This window comes from Lonchura striata, chromosome 24 (assembly GCF_050655825.1).
Source record: "Lonchura striata isolate lonStrDom1 chromosome 24, ASM5065582v1, whole genome shotgun sequence".
Lineage (NCBI taxonomy): Eukaryota > Metazoa > Chordata > Aves > Passeriformes > Estrildidae > Lonchura > Lonchura striata.
This window is the reverse complement of record NC_140726.1, coordinates 3,901,838-3,926,846: the sequence shown is the minus strand read 5'-3', so window position 1 is coordinate 3,926,846 and position 25,009 is coordinate 3,901,838. Positions and strand designations below refer to the sequence as shown.

At 50.1% G+C, this 25,009-nt stretch overlaps 2 protein-coding genes across 14 annotated transcripts in view; one reads left to right on the top strand and one right to left on the bottom strand.

The window, feature by feature from the left end:
* NCAPD3 (non-SMC condensin II complex subunit D3) overlaps positions 1–2,186 on the top strand; it is a 36,010-nt gene extending 33,824 nt beyond the window's left edge. For all 13 annotated transcript variants that reach the window (XM_085560189.1, XM_085560187.1, XM_085560188.1 and 10 more), the window contains 3 exons: positions 965–1,039; positions 1,146–1,206; positions 1,476–2,186. In XM_085560189.1, coding sequence (XP_085416315.1) covers positions 965–1,039; positions 1,146–1,206; positions 1,476–1,584 — 245 coding nt within the window. In that variant the 3' untranslated portion in view covers positions 1,585–2,186. The remainder of the gene's footprint in view (positions 1–964; positions 1,040–1,145; positions 1,207–1,475) is intronic.
* A 929-nt stretch (positions 2,187–3,115) lies between these two features.
* The window catches only part of JAM3 (junctional adhesion molecule 3), a 31,864-nt gene continuing 9,970 nt past the window's right edge, over positions 3,116–25,009 (bottom strand). The window contains exons 2-9 of the mRNA XM_021525811.4: positions 10,935–11,000; positions 10,080–10,193; positions 9,111–9,263; positions 8,383–8,585; positions 8,025–8,124; positions 7,582–7,711; positions 6,227–6,281; positions 3,116–5,614 (exon numbers count right to left, since the gene is read on the bottom strand). Coding sequence (XP_021381486.2) covers positions 5,579–5,614; positions 6,227–6,281; positions 7,582–7,711; positions 8,025–8,124; positions 8,383–8,585; positions 9,111–9,263; positions 10,080–10,193; positions 10,935–11,000 — 857 coding nt within the window. The 3' untranslated portion in view covers positions 3,116–5,578. The remainder of the gene's footprint in view (positions 5,615–6,226; positions 6,282–7,581; positions 7,712–8,024; positions 8,125–8,382; positions 8,586–9,110; positions 9,264–10,079; positions 10,194–10,934; positions 11,001–25,009) is intronic.

The following is a 25,009-nucleotide window of genomic DNA, read 5'->3' as shown; positions in this document are numbered from 1 at the left end:
AATTTCTTCACAGAGTCACTGGCACAGGTGAGTCCTGAGAGATGCAGGGCAGAGCTAAGGCAGATGGATCAAGTTTGATTTCTGCTCTAAGCTTCAGTGATTCCCTTCCAGGACAGGGCAGGAGTTAAAGAGCAAACCCAGTTCAGCTGTGAAGAGAAGTCCTTTTAGCTGATTTTCCAGCTCCTGCCCTATAAAGCACTTCCTACCTTAATTCCTTGTGAAAGGTTCTGGGAAACATGAGCATAAAACAGAGCATTGAGTTAAGTAAAATCTGAATATTGTGACATCTCTCCCGAGATAAATGACAGGAAAGAGACAGCTGACAACCAGGGCCTATTCAGGCGAGCTAAATTCTACCTAGCTCCCCTGTCAAGTGATTCCTCTTGTCTGGCTGCAGGCAGCTCCTCACAGAGAGGCTCTTCAGGGCCTTTGGCAGCTTTCAGGGGCCCCAGATTCTGCCTTGAGCAGCTGGGATGGATGGATGGAATGGATGAATGGATGGATGGGATGGATGAATGGATGATGCAGGGATGGATGTGATGGTGGATGGATGGGATGGATGGATGGATGGATGGATGGTGGATGGGATGGATGGATGATGGATGGGTGGATGGATGAATGGATGCATGGATGGATGGATGGATGGATGGAGCTGGGGGAGATGGCAGAGCATCAGTGGAAGGGGTGGCTGTGGCTGCCAGGCAGCACAAGGAGCACAGGGCCAAGGTCCCACACTGATTTCCTCCAGCCAGGGAGGCTGTGAGGCTGGAATTTGGAGCTGATGTGCCCATCAGACTCAGCACGGGGGTTTGTGGCTGGATGGGAGACCCTGAGGTCTGGGATAAAGAGATAGATACGTGTGTTTGCAATTAACTGGATTTACTTTCACTGTGACACTTGCAGCATGCCTTGCCCTCTGGCTGTGTCACAGGCTGCTAATGTGACTTTTTTTTTTTATTTCCAGAGACCATTAATGACTTGACTTTTGGTGCTGGGGTCAGTGGCATCAGCCTGACGCACACACCCGCTTCAGCTGCAGGCAAGTCGTCTTTGGGATCCTTATTTGAGGGGAGGGGAAAATAAAACCAACCCAAGCAATGACCAAATCATTTTGTAAAATACGAAAATATACGTATTGTTTGCAGCGAAGGAAGATGTTGAGGATAGGTCAAAGGATCTCATCTGTTTGACATCGCCAGAGAAACTGTGAGTTCAGCAGGGGCCTGGGGCAGGGACAGATTGAGAGAGGGGATGGGGCAGGCACAGAGGGAGAGAGAGGGGATGGGGCAGGCACAGAAGGGCTGGAGCAGGCACAGAGAGGGAGAGAGGGGCTGGGGCAGGCACTGCAGGAAGAGAAAGGGGCTGGGGCAAGCACAGAGGGGCTGGGGCAGGCACAGAGGGGCTGGGGCAGGCACTACAGGCAGGCTGGCCAAGGGCTTGGAAATGCAAGGGGCTGTTCTGCTTCCTTCCTGCAGCCCATGCCGGCCCCAGGAGTGGAAGGTGGAGTCCCCAGCCAGGAGGAGCAGCCAGCGAGTGCCCCTGCGACGGTCACAGCGCAAAGCCCCCCTGAAAGCAGAGAGCTGAGCCTGCCCTGGAGGGCTGCACAGAGCCTCCAGGCTGCCTGGAACTGCTTCTCCCTCTGGAATCAGGAATGGGTGTGAATGCACATCCTGCCTCCTCTGCTCTCAGCTGGCTTTTCCCAGAGCTGTCCTGGCGCTGGGCAAGGGCTGCATTAGCACACGGAGGGGTTGTAAGTGCTGCTCTTCGCAGAGCTCACTGGAGGGCTCAGAGCTGCAGTGCAAAAGGAGGGAGGCTTTTCCCTCTCAGGATGTGAAATTTGTCCATTTGGAAAAGTGAGGGCGTAATGTCGCCACGAGCTTGGCAATAAATGCATTTATCACAGCTTGCAGGGCAGTGAGTGGCTGGGGTTACTCACCCAATCCCTCACTGTCCCTCTTGGTTATATAATAGAGTTGCTTTAATTTGAAAAAAGGTGAAACAGCTTGTCACTGCCACACCCCTAAATCTGGTAATTGCACGCTACATCACCTCTTATTTGTTGTGCAAACTCCTGTGTGTATGAACAGCCTTAATGTTCTTTTTATATGGAATATTTCCACTCTTGAACTATGTTATTTCCAACTATTAGCATTTGATGAAAATAAATGGTTGCAGAATTAATTCCACCCACGGCGTCTCCCCTTTTCTTCAGCTGACAGAGAAATGATTTTTTTTTTCCCTTGTAGATTTCTACAGCCTCTCAGTCTCTTCTACCACATCATTGGTATCATTGGGCCCTCAGTTCAATTATTGTGGGGCCCAGCAGCTTTTAGAGCCTTTGACTTGACTGCAAGCAGGGTATGAGTAACTCAGACAAGGTGGGTAAGTGCTCTGGGCAGGAACCTTGTTTATCATAAATATCCTGGGTAAATCTGACCCCTCCCGAGTCTCCCTGATGGCCACGTGCACCTCACAGGAGTTCTTCTGTTAACTTTTATCACAGAGCTCATGGCCTAGATTTCATTGAAACTTGGAGCTGGGATCTGTTTCATTCCTGCTGGTTTGTCTAACTCGGACACGAGCCCCAGGCAGGGAGCAGGATCTGCTGCAGGGGTGGGAACAGAGGCACTTGCCTCCTGCACTGGAATTCCATCATTTGCCTCCACTTTCCCTCCCCTCTTTTGAAAATCAGAGAACCCTTCAAGTGAGGTTAAACTTTATCCCCAAAATCAAAGTCAGAGAACAGAGGATGTATGGAATGGCTTTGGCTGAAGCTATGGCCAAACCATTTATTTCTGTACCTCCTCTCCCTGCCTTCAGCTATTATTTACCCACTCTGAAGGGTAAATTGGGATAGTTTATTTCCTACATTTTTGTCCTCAAGCCGTATCTGAGATGAGCCCTGTGAGTTTTAACCTGTCTTCTCTAGGGAAAAACCAGGAACAAATGTCCAAGAATAAACTGATAAACAGCCCTGGACTTTGTCACCTCCATCCACTGTGAGTACTCTGACAGGACAGACTTTCCCTTATTTCACTGAATCAAAAATAGGAGCTTCCCATAATTTGGCTGTTTGGAAACCACTACCAAGCCCAAACAAAAACCCCTACAAGAATGCTTTATAGCTTGGTATTTATGTAAAACATTCTTGGCAAAGTTAAACGTAATACATTAGTACAAACCTGAATATTATTCACAACAATACAATGAATTCCATCCGTCAGCTCTCACGAGCTGGGTGGGGGGGATCACCTCCCCTTTCTCTCGTTAGAGATGCCACTGTGCATTTTAGAATTGGAAAAAAAATGAAAGAGGTTTGGATTCCTAGCTCTGCTGGTTTGTCACACGAAGGCTGCCTTTGGTGGGACTGCAGATTTTGCTCCCAGAGCTCCCTTGGTCCAACCCTTTCCTCTCTCTCCTTTATTGCAGGGACCCCAAAAGCAGCACAGAGGAGGAGCAGTGGATGCCCAGAGGGTGCAGAGGAATGTCAGAACAACTGGAGGCAGCAGTCAGCACTGGGTGGCTTGGATGAAGAGCTGGCCTTCAGAAGGAAACCAGGGAGAAGCTGCAGAATAGCAGTGGGGATGTGTGAGTTACACAGAGAACACCTGGATGGGGCTGCCCCACCCTTGTCTTGGCCTCCCCTGGCAGAGGGACAAGTGGCAATGCTTTGTTTGGGTGCCACAAATGCAGCAATGGCATGTCCAGCGAGGGCTCTAGGAAACAAAGCAGAGTAAAGCAGAACACGAAAAAATAACACTGACAGTCCAAATCGTCAGGTATCCAAAATACTGTATACAGGAAAAGTTAAGACAACTCAAGTCATATTGGAAATACAAGAACACTAAATTCTGCTACATTAAAAAAACTTCCTAAACCACAGCACAGTCCTAGTGTTGCATCCACATCTTGCAGCCTGGTCTCACCCAATGCTGTTCAACACTATCAACATGGATATTTTGGGAAACACGTGTTCCCCATCATTCTCTCTAAAGCCAAGAGAACCAAATTTGGTTGGTTTTGCCTTTTTTTTTTTTTTTTTTTTTTCTTTACCATCTAGAGAAAAAAATTTCAGCTGACACTATAAAAGTGCTTTTGTGTTGAGCTTTTGCTTTCCCAACCCCAGAAACAGTGGCCTTGGCCATGTGGTTTAAACCTGCCAAGCTGCTGTAGCTGTCACACTGTGTTAGTGCTTTAGGGAACTTGCAGAGGGGCAGCAAACACTGAAGTCACTCTGTCACCTCTTTGGAACCGAGTCCAAAAGCCATCCCTGGCTATTTCTTGCAACGACAAAAACAAAGTGTTGGTCACTGGCAAGAAAAGTTGTTTTGTTTTTTTGTTTTTTTCATATAAAAAAGTTGATAGCTCCTGCCATAAATTTACAAAAACTATCCCTGAGTGACTCTGTTCTGTGTCTGGTAAGACCTCTTGTGACAAGGAAATGGCTGAAGCTGGCTGAAGAGGAAAGAGATGCTGTTCCACCTGCAGCTTTTTGTTACACTTTGCACTAATACTGATATGCTGTGACAGTGCCACACTATAGCAACGTGTGAGCTCCTCTCCTGTAGCTTCAACAGTAAAAAAATAGCTCCGTTACTCAAACACTGCTGGCATCACGTATTTACACTTTTAAATAGAAATGTTACCTTTTCTGAAGTAATCAAAATAGATCTTTGCAAAAAATTTAGAAGGTGGGGTTTTACAAAATAAACGGAGAAGGTAAAAAAAGCTGGAGGATCTCTCAGTACCTTTTATGGCAATCTTAGCCCAGGAAATTATTTGGCTTTAATTTTCCTGAAAGGGATGTCTTAGCACTGGTTGTCTGCCTCCCCTCTAAGCCTCTTTCCCCACGGGACGACGCAGAGCCGAGCTGCTTTGTGCAGATTAGAGCGAGGGGTTACCTGCGTGCAGGAGCAGAGGCAGAGCCTGCCCTGGGCTCCTGTTAAATCACAGCCTTTGGGCACGGTTACAGCAGGGCTGAGGGCATTAGTGGTGTTGTCACTGTCACTGGGGGCTGGCCACAGACCCCCCGTGCACCTGAGCAGAGCCAAGCACAAGGCAAGCACAGAAAAGTCACCAGCCAGGCCTGGGCAAGGAGCTGTTGGGAGGAAACCCCCCCAAATCTCACTCTTTGAAGTCCATCCACTGCTGTATCAGCACCTTGTTTTGTCTACTAGTAACACATTACTGGTCATGTCTGCTACAGCTTTACCTACTGCTGTGCCCCTGCTTGGTTTGCACTTTGTGGCTGTGTCCCTGCAGCACAAAGAGAAGGCAATTCCACAAACTTCCACAGCCCAGTCTCTTGGGAAGGATTGAAACCTTTCCTCAGTCCGAGGGCAGGTCTGGGTGATCCTGTTGGTATCTCCAGAGGCAGGGGAGACACGAGTCGGGCAGTGAGGAGTTACTTTAAACTTTGGCAAAGAAAAAAAAAGATATACAGATAGCTAGCTATCGAGTTCTTGTGTGTTCCAAACTCTTCCAAGCGCACTTAATTCGTCTTTTGCTCCTGCTTTGAGTTCCTGGAGGAGGTATTTTCACACTTGCTTTTGCTGGTTTGCAATTTCCTTTTGGCGTCTTAGATGACAAATGAAGACTTGTGTCTGAAGTCACCCTGCAACAAAACAGTTTGGGATGTAGGAAGGATCCAGCAGCTTTCCAGGCAGCTCTCTGTTCCTGCTGCCCCCAAAAGGTGGATCCACGCTGTGTAACCACGAGGATTCTGCCCAGGCAGCTCCCATTTCCCTCTGGGAAGGAGAGGGAGGCACCAGTTCCACTGGCCAGGTGCTCCTGTCCTGCTCACACACCAAGGCGTGGCAGGGACTTCCTCATTCCCTCACCAGTAACTCTGCTCATGGGAGAGGTTTTTTCTGGCCTTAAGCTCAGTGATCTACTCAAATCCCAAAATACAAATTTTCTCGTGAAAGCATCACGTCCTGCCCATTTAATCCAATGAAACTCATCCTAAAGGGGTCAGGCCATGAGACAACTCGGAGCAGAGCTGCCTCTGATAGCTCCTGGCATCAGTCACTCCAGGCAGCTTCAACTGTTCTTCATTTCTAAGGAAATGACTCAGCCTGCACCCTCCTGTTTTCCCTCTGTTCCCCAGCCCTGTTGGGAGTGGAGCCCACTCTCACAAAGTCTGTGGGCCCCAGGAGCGCCTTGTCCTCTGCCCACCCTCTTCCTCTCCTGACAGAGACGCTAAATGCAAATCATTTGTTGTTACCTCATCATCTGTCCGGATATAGTTAACGCCATCAGGCTTTGCTGGAGTCTTGTAGCTGAAAGAAAGGGAAAAATCTCATTTCTGGGACAGGAAAACTGCAGGATTTTGGAGGGGACATGCTGGGAAAGATGGAAATGAGGAGGAGGAGCTGAGGGAGAAGCAAGCAGAGAGCAACCCAGTTTGTTTCTCAAATGAGAGTCCTGTGTTTATTCCATCATTTGCCACGACTGGGATTTTTATCTAAATTCCCCTTCAGCACAGGGCGAAAAGATTGCTGTGTGTTTCCCTAAGAGATAAACTGATTCTTTGCTGGGCTCTCCTGCTCTGGTGCCTGTCACTGCCTTTCTGTGCCTCCTGCTCTGTTTCCTGTGGTAATTGTAAAGTTCATCTTAATCCTTCACTGCCAGAAGCCTTCAGCATTTTTCTTAGTTATAAGGAAGCGCCACTTGTTTGCAATCCCACAGGAACTCAGGATTTACACAAGACTGTCAAGTCCGGTGTATGCCAACCCTCAGCTGCATTTAAATGGGATATTTAGAGCTTTTTCTGAAAAACAAACGAAACCAATGAGAAAAACAAGACAGGACTTGTGCTGAAAAGCAACATTTAGCACAGAACAAATCTATCTGGTGAGAATCTTGGCTTTGCATATATTATCTCCTCTCCAGACTCTGTAAGGACATCGAGGCTTGTCTCTGATGCTAATGCTGTTGTTTTTAACATTTTCATGTGCGCTCCATAACGGCTGTTTTTCATCCCAAATTTAGGTTTTCACAACTACTGAGACTTTCTGTGGAGAGCCTGCTCTGCTGCATCCATTCCCTATGCATGTCCTGATGCTTCAGACTAATTAGGCAGCGAGCTGAGATCATTAAACCATGGCCCTCGTTATGCCAACAGCGCAGGGGCTGCTGGACAAACACCTGCAGGCATTTAATTGTGCTGGGCCCCCTTTCCCATGCAAAGGATGAGGGTATCAGAGCACAGCTCTCACCCACACCCCAACTGTCCCTTAGGAAAATGCCATCCATTCCTGGAAGTGTCCAAGGGCAGATTGGATGGAGCTCTGAGCAGCCTGGTCTAATGGAAAAGGTCCCTGTCCATGGCAGGGATTGGAGCTGGATGGTCTTTAAGGTCCCAAGTTACTCTGGGATTCTGTGATGATTCCATGAAATAAACCTGCATGCTGCAGGGTTTTCCAGCAGGGCATTGGATGCCTCAGGAACTGGCTTGGCCTGTGGGCTTTGGTGGGGAATTAGGCACTGAAATTCCTTTTAGCCACTAATTTTTGGCAGCCTTCAGACTCCTCCATGCTACCTGAGGGTGCAGAGACTTGTCCAAGAAGCTCAGCTTACCTTTCCCCACTCTCTTTGCCATTTGCAAAGTATCCCCTTCTGTAGGCACAGCAGATCCCAAGAGTGATGAGCACCAGGACTGCAAGGACCACCAGGACTCCCCCAATTATCCCACCAATATTGAGGTCATCTGCCAAAGAGAGACACCAACACACACTGTTTCTTCAGGGCAGCAGCAATATTCCAGTTCACACACACTAAAATGCCATCTCTCGAGTCTTTTAGCAATAGTTCATAGGGAAGTAGTGAGTCCCTGACTTCAAGATTAAATCTGTTCACACTCTGACGTTTCCTTGCGTTTTCAGATTATTTTTATCTCCTTATTTTGGGGCTATGAGAAAGCAGGGAAGACTTAATGCTGTAGGATGTCCCCCCCTCATTCCTGATGGTGATGGCATTTTATTTATGGTGATAAATCATAAACCATAAGTATGGAGACTCACAGACTTCCATCTCCTGCTCCTCACACTTGGCAAAGCCAGCCTCGTTTGTTGCTATGCAGTAATAACGACCTGTGTCACCTTTGTGCACTGCATGGAAAACCTGGGGAGGGAAAAGGGACAAAGGGAAGGGATGTGACATGAGAAACAAGGCACTGTGAGGATATAAAAATGCATCTCTGCAAAGATCTTCTTCCATCCATCTTCCCCCTCCCAACTCGCCCAGACCCTGGCACACCTCACCCTCTTTAAATTATTCCTTTCTGGAAAGCCAGGAAATTTTTTTAGGTGAATTTACAAGCAGCCTTAAAGATAACCTGTCCAGCCAAACAAGCCTTGATCAGATGTGTCAGGGCATTACCAGAGTGCCTGTGGCGGGGTTCAGGGTGTAGGAGGAGTTGTGGGACTTGGTGCTGGATTTGCTGTCGGCTGGCAGAGGTTCGCTGTTGCGGTACCAGCTGTAGGTGGACTTGGGGAAACCCTCATTCTCGTGGCAGTGAAGAGAGGCTGACTTGCCAACAGGGACAGCTTTAGGCACAGAGCATCTGGGAGTCATGGGTTTCACTGCGGGAAGACACAAACCAGGTGAGTGGCACTAAATAATTTCTGAATTCTTTGCTTTCCTCGGCAAAACCATCCAAACTTTCCATTATCCCCAGCTGGTTTTACACCCCTGGCATGGTGCTGTTTGGAGATCCATAGAGCCCTTTCTGTTCCCGTTGCTGAGGCTGTGTGTTACATTGTGCTCAGGACATGCCTTTTCCCCATTCCCCGGGACCCCTGTGCCTCTGATCAGATAACCCTGGTCCCCTCCTTCCTGCCCTGACAGGGTTGGTGGAGAGCCAAGAAACCCTCCCTGTCCCAAGCCTGGATAAACCCCTGACATTTCCTGTTCGTCCTCTTTTGCCCCACTCTTTCTCTTGGACATCACAGAATAAAGAGAGCTGCACCATCATATATTGGGGTAAGAGCCTCTTTTGGAAATCTTTGCCATCTCCTGATATTCCTCCCCTCAAAGCCTCGGATCTCTGGGCTAGCCTGATAATTTAGGGGCTGAGAAGGGAGCAACAGCAGCTGTGGGTTTGGTACCTTGGACCGTGAGCTGGATGTTTATCTCGTCGATGGTTTTGGTGTCGGAGGGCGCGGCCACCTCGCAGCGGTACGTGGCCGTGTCCATCCTCGTGGTGTTCTTAATCACCAGGGACGTCCTGCTCAGGATCTCGGCCCGAGTCGCAAAGTCTCCTGGCACACAGCAAAGACAGGGAAACAGCAGGGGAATGACTCAAGACTAAAAACCAGACTTGTTTTGGGTATATAAATTAAGTGGTTGATCTGAGACTTTTTCCAGAGTCAAAGGAACTCGATGCTTGAAAACCCCAAAGGAAACCAAAGCTGCCAACCATGTAAGAGGATGAACTGGAAAGCATCACTCCAAACCTCAAAAACTGTGGCAAAATCGAACTTCCAAGACAGCCTCAGGCCTTGCCTCCTTTGGAAGATTCATTTGGATGTGGCTCTTGGTCCCATCTGAAGTGCTGGAGTAATTCCAGATGGAGTCAAGCCCTCCTGGCACTGACAGTTCTCCTACCACGCCAGAGAGGCTGCTTCTAATGCTCCCAGGATGTTGCAAGTCCCTGTGCAGCCTCGGCAGAGAGCACTGCAGCTGGACACACAGATCCCTGCTGAGGTGAGGGAGAGCCCTCACATGTTCTGTGGAAAGCCTGGACAGGTCAGTGCCTGCTCCCGAGAGCTCAGACACCCACTGACCACAGAAGGGAAGCTGCATCGTTCTTTTCTTACCCAAAAAATACCTCCTAGGCAGGATCTCACTCCAGCTCCCTGTGGCACCCTACTGTGACCTGTCAGTAATGAGGCAGGGAGGAAAAACATCCTGCTCCCCTCCATCCTGCACTTCAACTGCTGAGCTCTGTTCCAGAAGAAAGCAGCCAGCCAGCCAGAGCTCCTGCCTTTCACAGGCTTGTTTGTTCCCCATTGTGCTCTTTCTGAAATCTGTTTGGAAAGCTGTTTTGGAAATCTGAGAACAAGGAACCTTCATACCCTGCATTTTGTTGCCAAAAAACACGTAAGAGGTTTCTCCATCGCGGATTTTCTTCCACTCAATTCTGGGATCTGGTGTCACCGTGGATTTAATAATGCAGGACAGCTCAACACCTAGCAGGAGAAATGGAGGCAATCCAGATTAATAGGAAGCAGCTGTGTTTTTGCTCTGCTTTGAGCACTCTCACTCCATGTTTTATTAGGAGATGCTGCCCACAAAGCAGAGCCTTCTCTTTCATCTGCCTCACAAACAGAAACGCTGCTGGGTTCCAGGAGCTATTGGAAGATGGATTTTGGCCAGCAAAAATAATAGTCCAACAGATAGCAGCTATGGAGAGAAATGAACACCCTGTTCTCTGCAGGCTGGGGCTCATGGCAAACAAACCCTTTAGTCAGAGTGAGCCCACAGCCCTTGTCCTGCTGCGGGGCAGAGCCACACCGTGAGTCAGGGATGCAGCATCTCCTTGGGCATGGGCTGGGACAGCAACTCCTGGGGATAAACCCAGCAAACCCTGTCCCCTTTGCAGCTGGCACTGGCATCCCCACCAGCAGGGTGACAGGAGCCTTCCCAGTGTCCCAGACACAGCTGTAGGAGGGCCAAGAGAAAATACAAATTTCTCTCTCTGTGTATTAATTGCATTATTTTGCTTCTTTTGGGACCCAGTTCAAAAAAGCACTTAGGCAGAGACTTTGCAATGCCAGTGGCTTGCAGAGGACCTCAATAAACCATTTAAAACAGGAGACACAGACACATTCTCAGGCACTTCTCTGAATCTTGTAGTCCTAAGGAACCAGTGACCAACAAAGCAAATTTTCCTCCATTGTCTGGCCTGATGCAGCACAGGCAGCACTCACTTTGGAATTCCTTCACCACGGGCCTGGTGTTGCTGGATGTCAGCTCCACAGCCAGGAGTCTGCAGCCTGGAAAAACAAACAGAAGGTAATAAGAAATAGCACAGCTCATAAGTCACCCAGCTAGGAACAGGCTGCCTGCTGAGAAATCATCCTGGCCAGCTCCGAGGACTGACTTCCCCAGACAAAACCTCTTCCTGCCTACCAGCAGCACGGAGTTTATTTAGGAGTTGTGGTGTAAATACAGGAAAATGTAATTGTTAGAAGTAGCAATTAAAGAGGAGGATTAACATAATGGCACAAAGGCAGTGCCAGCACAAGCCATTTCCTTGTGCTCAGTTAGATGGGAAAGGAACTGTGCTAATGCAGGAGTGAAAGTTTTATTTTGAAAATTAACTTGAGGGTCAGAAGACAGGAAGCAGGCTGATCTCCAGAGATCTGGTCAGTTCCTGGGTGATGGAATGGGCCAGGCCTGCCTCTAACAAATGCTGACTGCACTGGCAAGTACTGCAAGTGTGGTAATGTAAAATGTGAGGCAGTAAATCACAAGAAGACTGTGATTCGGGAGAAAACAGCTCAGCTCTTTGGGTAGAGCCCCAACCAGACCCACACTGGGGAGGAAGCTCAGCCCTGCAACGCTGTGAGGCTCCTTACAACACAAACCTGTTTGTTCCCTTCCTGCTCTGAGCACCAGTGTTCCCAATTAATCCACTCGTCTTCCCTCTTTTGCATGTTACTTTAGTTTGAAAAATCTGCCTTCTGTGTCCTTTCTGCTGTGCACTCCACCAGAGCAGGCATCAACAGCAGTCACGCTCTGCTGGATGCCCAATTCACCAACAACTCTCCAGAGGGAGAGGGAAACAAGCAGGGAATTCCCTGGGAGAGGAGAGTGAAGCAGACAGGATATTCTGGAGCTGGCTGTTCTGGTTCTGGTGTCACCAAACCAGGCTGCTCCAAAGCCCTTCCAGGAGGAGGTTCCATGCTACAATCAGTGCCAAAATAATCAGCTGCAGGGGCCTGCCATGAGCAGCTCTGCTGTGACAAACCCCATCAGAAGTTTGTGGGGATCTAAGGGAGAGCTCACTGGGCATTGATCAAACAGCAGCTTAAAAATGATGGAAAACATTGCCTCAGGGACATGAGATGTAGCTGAAGGTTAAGAGTAAAAAGCAGTAACAAACATGGATAGAAAGCAAAAAAAGCAGCTGAAGGGAGATGTGGAGAAAGAAATGGTCTCCAGCATCATGACACAGCTGGAAATTCCTGGGCTGGCATTCAGGGGGGAAAGCTTTTGGGCAGAGATTGACAGTGCAGGGACAACATCCCTCTGGTGGAGTGGCAAGGCAGCAGCCTGAGCTGCAAAGTCACTCCCACTGAAAGCTTGAGGGCCTTCAACACCTAAAACCCTTTCAGCAATGCTGAAATGTTCCCTGCTGGCTCCTATCCCTCATTTGTTAAATGCTGACACTTTCCTGGGAGCCCCAGTGCAGGTACCCCAAAGAGCACCAGGGAGAGCTGGAGTTTGGCAGGGTTTAGAAAGCTGCCTTTGTGTCCAAAATCATTGTTTCTCACACAAAAGCCACCAGCTGATGCAAACTAATAGCTGGCCCAGCCAAAACTGCTCCTAGCAGGACTTTTCCATCCTTCCTCCTTCCGTACTGGAGACGGTCATGCAGCATTTGGGAGAAATCCAATATTGAACTGAGCTGACAGAGCTCTGGACTTTGGTTCTCTCCAGGCAGGAGCTGGTCTAAGCAGTAATTTCTGCAAGTCTGGTTTCAAGCAGAGTCTATTTTCATGAGGGTTGCTGCTTCCTGCCCTACCCCCTGAAAGCAGGGAATTGTGCCAGGCGATGCCAACACTTTCCCTTCCCTCTGTTCATCAGGGAATCATGGAGTGATTTGGGTTAGAAGGGACCTTAAAGACCCTCCAGTCCCACTTCTCCCATGGGCAGGGACATCTTCCACTATCCCAGGTTGCTCCAGCCTGGCCAGGGATGCAGGGGAAGCCCCAGGTCCTCTGGGCACCCTGTGCCAGGGCCTGCCCACCCTCCCAGGGAGGAATTTATCCTAATATCCAATCTGTTCTGTCAGCTGGAATCCATTCCCCCTTGTCCTGTGCTCTTGTAAAAAATCCCTCGATGTTCCAGGTGCTCCCATCCTTGGGAGCATGAACAGATCCCACCGACCCCAACAAAGCCCCAGAGCATGGGAGGCTGCTAATCCCCCGAAGGCAAGGCATAATTTCAGGAAAATCCTTTTGGAACCTTTGGACATGTTTCCAGCAACAGCGAAACACAGTGTGTGAGTGCCTCTGCTCTCTGTGTGAGTGAGATTGCTGCTTCTGGAACCAAGAATTTAACTGAGGGCCCAGGTCTGAGCACTGTTGCAGCATTTCTGAGAGAGAGAGGGCATGATTTATGTTTGGAATGAGATTTGAGCTACTCCAGTCCAGGCCTCAGATCTGGGCCTTGCGAGGCCTTCCAGCCTGTGACACAGTTAGAAATTAAGAGTTTGTGACACAGTTAGAAATTAAGAGTTTGTGACACAGTTAGAAATTGTATTAAGGTGTGATGGGGAGCACTGGGCTGTCTGGGTGTGAAGCAGTACAGGTTTATAGTGTGAGCTTTAGGCCACCTTAAGACAAAGATAAGCAATGTTAGCTTGCCAATCAGAGTGCCTTTGTAAACTGTAAGCTGTATAGAAGTGTATAAAAACTGCCATCTTCTCTCGAATAAACGGACAACGTTGCATTAATCATAATGGTTGGATGTGCGTTCTGCCCTGTCCAGCTTTTCCCAATTTATGAGGTCCCTGGCTTTGGAGCACTCAGCTGGTCTGAGGGGATGCTGGCTGGCCTCCTGCTCTGGACCAGTTTTAGTTTTGTTACAGATTCTTGCTTGCACAATATCTTTTGCTGAAAATGCTGTCCCATTAAACAGATGTGGCTACAGTCTTACATCTGCTGCAGTTCGAGTATCTGTTCAGCTGAAGGTGGGGACAACAGAAGCACAGAGTGGTGCAGCTCTGAGGGAGTTCTGGCTCTAGAAATATTCACTCCAGGACAGCAGGACTCTGCCAGACTTCAGCCCCATCTCATTTCTCAGAAACTGCTCACAGCAGGCTTTTTCTCACCCACTAAACACAAGAGATTCAGGTCTGTCCCTCAGGCACAAAGCAGGATGACAACAAATTTTAGACAGAAGCTGAGTCTTTGGAGACTGTGTGAGAGGTTCTGACATTATTACATGTATTGACCGTGGGCAGAGATCAATGTGGCTGCTTAAATCACTGCTAAGGCAGATTTATTCCTCTCTGCGTGGCAGAATACTGCAAGTAGTACATTCTAAATTAAAAGAAGGTGACAGCAAAGCAAAACAAAAACCTGAACTGACCATACAGACTGTACAGCAAGAGAGGAATGCCCTTCTAGAACCTTGCTCTGCTGGCACGGGTTGTTTGTTTGTTTTGTTTTGTGTTAAATCATCATTAGTGCTTAATAATCTTCTGAAAGGTGTTCCTTTAGGCTCCTTCCAGCCCAGCACAAATGAGCAGCAAAGGGTTTGTGTTATGTAAATCTCACTTCAAAGGCCCCAGCACCCAGGGTTTGGAGAACAGCTGGAATTGCATTCCCTCTCCATGTATGCCACAGCACAGGCACCCACCACAGCCGTATGTTCCACATCCCCGAATTCCCACCAGATCCATATGTGCTGCATCTCCCAGTTCCTACCAGATCTCCATAGGCTGCAAAATCCCAAATCCTACCAGATCTGTATGTTCTAACCTCCCTGAATACCCACCAGCTCTGTATGTGCTGCAAACTCAGCCAGACATATGGTTGAATCCCAAATGTCATCAGTTCTCCAAAATAGAATCCAGGACAAGGCACTGAAGTCTATAGAATATTCTTATGGCACTTTTTTTTTTTTTTTCAGCTAAAGAGATCCAGCCCATGCTTGTTACTGTGACTCATGGTATCTGAATCACTTTAAAATGCTATACTGAAGAAAAAAAAGCAGTTTTATAGGCGACTCTGTGCATTCAATCCCCTTTCAACTGTTCAAAGCCAAGCCTGACCTTCCATCTCCTTCCATCCCAATGTCTGCTTGAAAGCTCTAGGCAGAAATTTGAAGAGGAGGTGAGGTATTGTGTTATAGGGAAAGTGAGAGGATGACCAGGAGAGAGTTTGGGAGAAGTTGCTGGCAGCATCCTGTGCTGCAGCCTCGCTCGATGCTATCTGATACAGTAATTTTAGTTAATGCACTGTCAGGCACAGGCAGTACAAAACCACGCAGCTGCATTTAAACACCTGCCCACCAAAGCAACAAAAATATTCCTTGCTCAAGGTGCCCATCATCACTAAGCCCGTGCTGGATTTGCAATTCAAAGCGTGCCTGAGCCGTGTGGGAACACTACAATAAACCACACACTTTGTTAGGCACCTCTGCTTTCTGGGTGGTTACTCGGTGCAGCAGGAGTGAGTGATGTGTCGTGGGGTGTTAAAACATGTTACCTGAACCCTCTGCATGTCAGCAGCCTCAGGGCTGCTCATCTGGAGGTGTCCATCCATCCATCCATCCATCCATCCATCCATCCATCCATCCATCCCCATCCATCCATCCATCCATCCATCCATCCATCCATCCATCCATCCCCATCCATCCATCTGTCATCCAGCCATCATCCATCCATTCATCATCCATCCATCCCTCATCCATCCATCATCCATCCATCCCTCATCCATCCATCCATCCTCCATCCATCATCCATCCATTCATCATCCATCCATCCATCCATCCAGCCATCCATCATCCATCCATCCATCCATCCATCCATCCATCCATCATCCATCCATCCATCCATCTGTCATCCAGCCATCATCCATCCATTCATCATCCATCCATCCCTCATCCATCCATCATCCATCCATTCATCATCCATCCATCCATCCATCCATCCATCCATCCATCCATCCATCCTTCCATCCATCATCCTTCCATCAATCATCCATCCATCCATTCATCATCCATCCATCCATCCATCATCCATCCATCCATCCATCCATCCATCCATCCATCCATCCTCGGTGCCAGGAGCAGAGGTGACAAGGACAGCACTGCCCCTGCCCAGCGCAGCCCAGGGGAGCTGGGAAGGGCAGCCAGGCTGCCCCAGGGCTGGCCCTGCTCTCAAGGGAGTGTGTGCAGCAGGGAGGAAGATGATGGGAAAATATATGGGAAGCCTCCAGAGAAAGAGCAGAGGAAGCCACACAGAGCTGGACTGAGTAAAACAAGGAAAGGGGAGGGTGCATTCCTGCCCTCAGCTTATTTTGAGGAAATCACCCTAAGCCCTTTCAGCAGCATCTGACCATCTGCCTGGAAACATCCATCCTTTTGTCTCCTGGTGCTGCAGGCTCTTCGTGCCCCCTCTGCTCTATTCCCAGCACGTCTCGTTGCAATTCCACAATCAGACTTGTGCCAGGTGGTGTAGGACAGACAACACGGCGTGGCACAGGAATGAGACACCAGAGAGTCTCATCGGTGAAGATTTCTGGGCTTTCTTTGTCCAAATGTCTTTGTGTGGAACTTAAGGAACAGCAAAAGTACTTGTGACAGATAAAGACTGGATTTATAAAGCGTGAATAAATGTTTTGTAGCACTCAGTCTTAACTGCCACTCCTTTCCTCCAGCCCAAGGAGCTGGTGCTGTGTTTGCTCTGGCCCAAAAGTGTCAGGCTGAAAGCCCCAGGAGCAGGCAGGTGGATGGGCCATGTTTGCCCAGTGACCCGTGCCTTTTTTTATTCCATTTTTCCACGGCACCTCCCTGAGCTCAGCCTTGACTCCGGGCTGGGCTGCCCTGCTGGAGAACAATGTCAATGCAGCGAGAGATTAGTGAACAAAAGCTTAGGAGTGTCTCCGCTCAAATTAAGTAACAGATGGACCTGGTCTGTGTGGGAGCTGATAACGGTTATAAAAAGGCCATCACCAGACTGCGGCCAGCCCACCCTGGAAAAAACCCACTCAGTCGTAAATCCTCTGTGCTGCTAGAGCTGCTTGTGCGAGTAAGGCTTTATTTTTACCAGCCATCAGAAACCAGCATGACTTATTTTAAGATGCATGGCTTTTACTGCTCAGCTAAAAGGGTGCCAGCTCTCCGACAGACACCTCCCAGCAGAGATGTGCCCGCCTGGGCAGGGAGCACGAGAATGAACCCAGAGAAGGCAAATGCAGCCTCACAGAGCAGGCTTGGCATCCGCCTGGCTCTGGGCTTTGCTCTCCTCCTCTCTTGGGGAGCTCACTCGTGGCACTCTCCTGTGAAATGCTGATGGTGAGGGGGTCTCTGATGGCCCCAGCAGCAGCAGGACCTCACAGGATGGAGCTGTGTGGAACACCACCGGGTATTTGCATTCATCTGGAGGTGGAAGAACTTGGGATTTTGCCCTTAATTCACTTTCTTCATGCTCACCAGTACAGAAGGTGAGGAGATGCCTGACTTCAAACAGGGTACATGCAGTTCTGGAATGAAATCTTAACCTGTTTAAATCTCCTGATTTAAATCTCCTGACTTAAACTGGGACCTTAAAGACCTGACTGCATTTGCTGCAGAGAGGGCTCATTAGCACCCAGGCCACACACACAGGCTTTTTTCTTCCTTTTCTTTTTCTTTTTGTTTTTTTAGTTTTTTCTTTCCTCCTCATTATTTTCTTCTTTGTTTTTCTTTTTTTTTTCTTTTTTTTTCTTTTTTTTTTTTAATTTTGGACAGAAGGATTTACTGTTCTACCTCCTAACCAGACAGCAAATCACACCCACCCTGAGAAGTGGAACAAGTTGCTCACAAGGAGAAATGGAACCCTCTTAGGTCAAAAGCCTCCCTGCAAAGCAGCTCCTTCTGCAGCCAAAAATTCCTCCCGTCTCCCAGGCAGGCAGGGAAGCATAGGTGTTGCCTGGGAAGACCACACAGATCTTTCTGATGGTTTCCCCCAGCCTGGTTTCATCACACTCAGGTGCAGCTGCAGACAGACTGTCTCAGCCACCATCTGATCAGGGCTCCTGCAGCTCAGAGTTTCACCACCTTTGCTTGCTGTGGCATTGCAGCGTGGCTAGAAATGAGATGTTAAGGTCCTGCAGATCAGCACCTTCACAAAAATCACCCCATTTTATAAAAAAGGGGTTTCCTCTGTCCCAACAGAGTTGGCTGGAGGTACCAGCCCCACAAAGGGACCCTCCCCTCCATCGAGGAGGAGATAGACATTTATACTACATCTAATACCCTGCAGATATGGCTGTATAAACCTTGCCCAACATCTTAATCTGGGCCTAGCTCTCCTGTTTTCCCAAGCTCATCCCCTGGGTTCTGGCTGTTCTCCTGGAGAGGACTGACTGTACGTGCGAGCTGGGAAGGAAGCAATATTTGTGTGGATGACTAATACCCAATACTTAAAAGAGATTAGGATGGAAGCAGCAAGGGCTCGAGAGCTTCCAGCATGTCAGATTGCATCTCTTTCTGGAATATACTTCAGGCCAACTTCAGCTCAGAGAGAAGATGGAAAGAGTTGGAATTTGGCCCTCAAAATCAGGGATGAAGGGAAGTGGAAGGAGAACAGAAAGGCAACACGAATGCTGTTATTACCATTCCCTGCATTCCTGAATTGCTTCTTCCTTCCCAACAATCCTGAGGCTGAACTGAAAGTCTTATTTCCCTTGTGTGAGCAACAGGGAATAGGACATGGAGCTTCTGCCAGGGGATTGAGTCCTGCCCAGACCACTCCTTTGCCTTGCTGCCTGCCTCTGGGGTCAAGCCCTCAGAGATGCTTTGGGCTTCCAGTGTTAGGCTGAGTCTCCAGGAGGGAAAAACAGGGGCAGGTGGCCTTGCTGTGTGGTTCTGAGGCAGAAGAGATTCTTCTAACAGCTGCACCAAGGTTTTGGCAAAACAACAGAGGAGAAATCCCGGATCACTTGGCCAGGAATGCATCAAAACAGCCAGGATGTGCTCGGTGCTGGTCTTGCCATTTTTCTTAACAAATGGGCAGCCTAATTACACCTTCAAACTGAGCTGGCTCATAGCCAACACCAGGAAAATCAGTGCAAAAATTGGGATATGAGGGGATGCCAGGAGGGCAGCTCATCCCCACCTCTGTTTGGGGCATGAAAACCCCAGGGATGGAGCTGGCCAGGCCCCTGGAACCCCGAGGAAGCTGAGGGTCTCCTGTGCAGTGCTTCCCCCCATCATTTCCATCTGCCCAAGTGCTGTACATTTCTCTGCTGAGCCTCAGTCCCTCCACATTCAGCGTCCCCTTAACTCAGTAAGGATGTACAGTTCCAGTTCACTGGAGGAAAAAAATGAGGAATGGAAATCACAGGAAGAGCCAAGGCACACGCTATCTCAGGCAGCAGTGGATATGCCACTCTGTGACCTGTTTACCAGATGAGAAAGCCTTGCAGCAGCAAATCCCAGGAACAGAGATGGTGAGCGCTGGAGAGCAGTGGGAACTCTGCACAGGGCAGATTTGAAACCAACCCTTCCTGCCTATTCCCACTTGCCTTCCATTGTTTCCTCAGCCAGCCCTAGGAGCTGCCATGCAGGCACATCCTACGTTATTTCTCACTTCAGCAAGTCCCCTTCCTCCCCAAAGTGGCAGATGCTGGTACCAAATTAGTGCAAAGTGGGAGGGAACCAGCAGATAACTACCACAAAAGCCAGGGGCAATGGTGTTCCTGCTGTCCTCTCCCTTCCTCCCAGCAGGACTCTCCTGGCAGCAGACAGCTGCTGAGGGATGAAATCCAGGACAGAGAGGGGTCATCGAGACGTGACAGGGATCTATGGCCAGTGTCAGGGAGAGGGAATGAACTGCAGCGGGAAAAGGGGCAAGTTCCTTTATTTTTGGCTCGTGTGGGAATTTGACTCAAGGATTGCTGAGAACCTCAGAAGCCACGGTGACATTTTCCAGGCTGAGCGCCAGCCGAGGCACAGACTTGATCTCAGCAGGTATTTGACTTCCCTGGGAGCCGGGATGCTCGGTACCTGCCTGACCCTGGCTTTTGATGAGGACACACATCTCAGAAGCTGCCTGCGATGCAAAGACAGGAAATAAGCGGATATGCTATCAGCACCAGGCTTTGCAGTGCTCCTTAGTGTCTGGCTGTGTCCCAACCATCAATACAGAGACTTGCAGGGGTTTAGCCTATAATCCTCTATTCCTCTGTCTGTGACTCTAATCTCCTGATCCTCCCTTCTCCTCCAGCCTAGAGCTTGACCAGCAAAACAGGGATCCGAGGTTTTGCTTATTGAAGACCAACCATGTCATCTTCCTGTGGAAAATGGGAGTTGGGAAGAGAGCAGCAGTCATCCGAGCCAAGAGCCGGGAGTAGGCTGGAGAAGGGAACAGGAGAGGGCGTGAGCAAGCACACAGAGAAATCATTTATGACAAGACTGAAAGCAGCTCTCATTTTAAGAACATTTCCTCCAATTTTACAGTGTAATTTTTGCCTTTTTCTTTTTCCCCGCGTGCGTATAATCCTAGCCCCGGGTACGAGCCGCAATTGTCGCGCTGAGGCGCCGCACGAAGCGCGCACAAATGAACGCTGCAGGAGCCTGCTGCAGGCACCCGGGGAACATCCCCAGCTGCCTGTGAGCACACCGAGAGCTCACAGGGATCCCACTGCCGTCATTCCAGGCGGGAGAGCTGGGCCCGGCCTCCGCCAGGCAGCTTTGAAGCTTTGCAGGGAATCTGTCAGAACAAAGCACGCAGCCCCGCAAGGGGGGAAGGCGCTCAGCAGGCCCGGAGATGTGATTTTTGGGGCAGCCCTGGATCACAGGAGCAGATCTGAAAAGACTTCCCTTGTTAACATCAGCCTGAGCAAGCGCAGGCTGCCAACCTGCTCGGGGAGAAGCGCCGCAGGGTTCAGGGGAGATTATTTTCTTAGGAATTAAAGGGAGCCCAAGTGAAGTCACAGACAGATAAAGATGAAAAGCGTGACACACAGAGCTATTAGGAAGATGCCAGCATAAATGAGCAGGGGGAGAGGGAAGGGAGTAATGCTGTGTCAGAGCAAAGAGGACAAAACCCATCTTGGCTCATCCCAGCCTGGATTCCTGACCAGGGCAAGTCTGTTTAACAGAGCAGAAACAAGCCTTGGCACAGAGGGGTTAAAGATCACTTGTCCTGGGGGAGCTGAATTAGCCACGTATCTGGGAACCAACTTCTCCCAGACCCTGACTTGTTTTTCTCCTTAAACATCATCTGCTGCTATTTTTAGCAGAGAATTTTCTCAGCCGAATGCTCCCAGTGGAGTGCTGGTCAGAGGCCCTTTTCCCAGCGAGACACGGCCCCAGCAGCCCTGCTTCAGCTCAGCTCTGTGCCACTGCCCTGCCACCTCTGGGCTTGTGTCACACTGCCAGCTCCCTCCTGAGCCATGGGACAGTCCCCACCCCAGCCTGGGGCAGGAGTATTAAATGCCCTCAAAAAAAACCAGGGGAAGCTACAAAGTCAGAAACAGCTAAAAGGGGCAGACTGGACTTGGTAACTCGCCTGGAAGCTTTAGCAGCATGAATGGCAAAAAAGGTGGGAAGGAGATCGAAAGAAATGATTAGGCTGCCATTAATAACAGGATCTGCTTCTCAGGACTCAAATCTGTTTGGATTTGTTCCAGTTCCTCCGAGGGAAACCGTGGAAGCCTTTATTGTTCATAAAAGTTGCAACTAAATTCGGACTGTATGAAGCTTAAGGAAATACCTCTCAGAGGACAACCCTGCTGAAAACAAATGAGGTAACTCCCTTCCTCTTCTCTGCTTTTTTTGGGGCCTTCATTCTTCCTTGGCCAAAACCCCAAGCTGTCCATCAGCCCATCAGCCCCTGGCTCCTGGCTGCTCAGCCTCCAGCATTGCTGTCTGACTGCCTGGCTGCAATTAGCAATGTGTCACTGGATGTCTGGGCTGCTTCTCAGGGAGGCAACGCTTGGAACTGCTTTTATCTACAGCTTGATTTAATACCTGCCTGCCAGAGATCAGCACGGAAATCAAAGGGCCAGATCAGGGCACACGGATGGACAAATAGAGTAAAGGAGGAGCAAACCCCTGCCTTGTCTGTGCTAATGAGCAGCTCAGGATGGGGGGCTCAGGAGGATTGAGCTCTGTGGATGCTGGGGATGAAGCACAGCAGAGGCACAGTCAGGAAGGTCCCTGTAACAATGGCCCCTTCTTGGTCAGTGTATCTGTTCCCTGTGTGTCTTGGAGCCATGTCAGCGAAGCAAACAGATTGGGAACATATTTACACTCCCCACAGCAGCAGAGAAGCCAGCCCTGACACAGAGGAGCAAGCTGGGCCCTTGGCTGCTCCGTGCCTCGGTGCCAAGTTTCCAGCTCTGCTCGAAACCTGTGGCCAAGCCTGCCCTGGCAGGGGGAGAGAAACGCTCAGCCACAGAACCTGGTAGCTGCAGGACAGGGGAGCCAGGCTGAGCTCACCTGTGCTGCTCTGAGGGTCCCCAGGCGACACCAAACCTGGCACAGTGTGCCTTTGCTCTCCTCATGGCCACGCTGAAACAACTGGGGCCAGGGCAGCAGGAGCCCAGACACACAGATGCTGCACAGGGCTCGTCCCTGTGGCAAGAGCTGCTTGCAAAAAGCTTCCCCCAGCCCTGCAGGAATCCCAGGAGCCCTGGATTTCTCTCCTGGCCTTCGTGTACACGTTCCAGCACATGGCACTTAACCTTTGAGGCTCCTTTGCAAATCCCAGCGCCAGCGTTTCACGGATCAGTGTGCTTCCCCTCGCATCTGCCCCTGCATCAGATGCTGCCAGCACCTCTCTCTCTCTGCTGGCTCTGCTCCCAGCTGAAGGACAGACAATAGGCATTTGAATCCATCTCCACTTTCCCTCCCAAACAGCCCGGGGAGGTGATGGCATATCAGAGACAGCGCTGAGAGCAGCGCTTGCCAGCCGGCCACAAGCCTCTCCCAATCCCAGCCTGCCTTCCCCTGCTCTCCCACTGCTGCAGCGGTCACTGGGCACCCAGGCCAGCTCTGCTGGGCAAGTCCTGCCTCCCTCCAGCCAGCCAGACCAAGGGAGTCTTCTCTCAGCACTCTGCTGCTGCCAGAATCGACTGGGTCGCCCTGGATTCCCAACCCGCTGGTCATGGAGCTCTCCTGGACCTCTCTGCCCTGTCAGCTCACTGGAAACACACTGGGCACCTCCTGGACCTGCCTTGCTCACTCTTAGGAGCATCTGCCTGTAATTAAGTGATCCAGGTTCCACCTGCAAGAGGTTCAGCCAGGGTATGGCAAGAGCTGTCCTGGATTTTCCTGAAGAACCATATTCCACCTTTCTAGAAATAGCTCTGCTTCTGGAGCCATTCAGCCTGTTTGGCACCATTCCTGCTGCTTCAGAGATAACAACAGAGACAGAAAAACCTGTCTAGACACCGTTTGCCTTCCATGGACTCCCACAGTCACATCAAAGCACCTCTTCAAACAAAACTGCAAACTGGCCAGGGAATACTCCCCAGCCCTCCCATGCCTGCTCCAGCCAGAGGCAAGGACTCATCCCATCATGCTCCAGAGTTTATCTTTAATCCAGGCCCTTCTGACAACAGGAACAGAGGTAGGATGAAAAATCTCATTACAAGCACATCAAGAGAAGTCACCTGGCTTCCCACTACCCAGGTGGGTGCATCCCTTCTGCTCAGTGCCCAGATACAAGCTGAGATCTCACCTGTCTCCTCTGGGCAGGCTGCAACCCCCCAGCTCCTCTCAGAAGCTGCCACACACTTGTCACACTTGTCCCTTCTGCTCAGCTGCCTTCCCAAAGCTGTGTGTGTGAGTGCTGGGCAAGCTGTGCTGCAAGCTGGGGATCACAGAATATCACCCAAGGAAAGGCAGGTCAGCACCCAGCTCGTCCACTGAGTCACTGTCACAGCAGGACAAAGGCACAGGAGCTCAGGGAGATGCTCAGGATACCTTGAAACCAAGGAGAGAATTTCAGGTTTCTAGAGCACAAGTTAAAGTCCCTGCTGTGGGGAAGCACCTGGCACTGGCATCGAGCACTGACCCCACGCAGCCACCACGAGAGCAACATCTATCTCATTATTTTAATCAGAGTCCTTTGAAATACCTCCTGTACGAGAGACAGCTAAGAAAATCCCGTCTGGCTCTATTCTGTCTCAGGCAGAAACAGCCTTTATTTAGCAAACTGCTGCTAACAGCTCTGTCTCATTAGTCAGTGTTTAGGGAACCAGGCTGCAATTGTTCTGAAGTCTGGCATTGCAGAAAGAGCCTTGATAATGAGGTCTACAGGAGACGATTCCTCCTGACAGCCCCACAATGACCTAGAAATCCTATTTAATTCCCTGTCAGGGAAAAGTGCTGAGTAACAGCGAGGTGCAGAGGCACTGGGGGCTGATCCGAGAGGGAGCTGCAGCTGCTGCTCACACTTGGGGCTGGCATGCAAGTCCAGGATGGCAGAGCCAGCCCTGCCCAGCTGCAGCAGCTCCCCAGAGAGAGCCCGAGGGGCAGGCACATGGGGCTTTTGCTGTGGGAAGGTTTGTAGCCTCATCTGGAGAGACTTGGCAGCACGCAGAGAGCAGGGAGCAGAAATCCCCGATGACACAACAGGAGGAGGCATTTGGAAAATCAACAGCAGCACCTGGATCTAGGCTTCTCAGGGCACGAGGCACTGCCTCCTCTGGATCGTGCTGGCCTGCAAACTGTGCCAAAACCCTGCCAAGGATCTCCCTGGCTCAAACACTCACTGTGAGCTCTGTTCTGTAGGTCTGGCATGGCTGGGAGCTCGCTGGGAGCCGGTGCAATGTCCTGCAGTGCAGCAGCCTCTGGAGCTGCACAGGAGCCATCCCTAGGACGTGGCACACGGGGAGCACCCGACACCTTCTGCCCCAGCTCCTTTTCCCCCCATTCCCTCGGAGGAGCAGGCAGCAGGCTGGGGCAGGCTTGCCCCACAGACAAACCACTTTCAAGTGGTTTGTTCTCCACCAGCAGCGCGTGGACCTGGCCAGCAACCTCTGTGCTGGGTGGCCCAGGGCCAGCTGGGCCAGGAGGTGAGGCGGGGGGCCGCAGCAGGAATGTGGGCTGGACG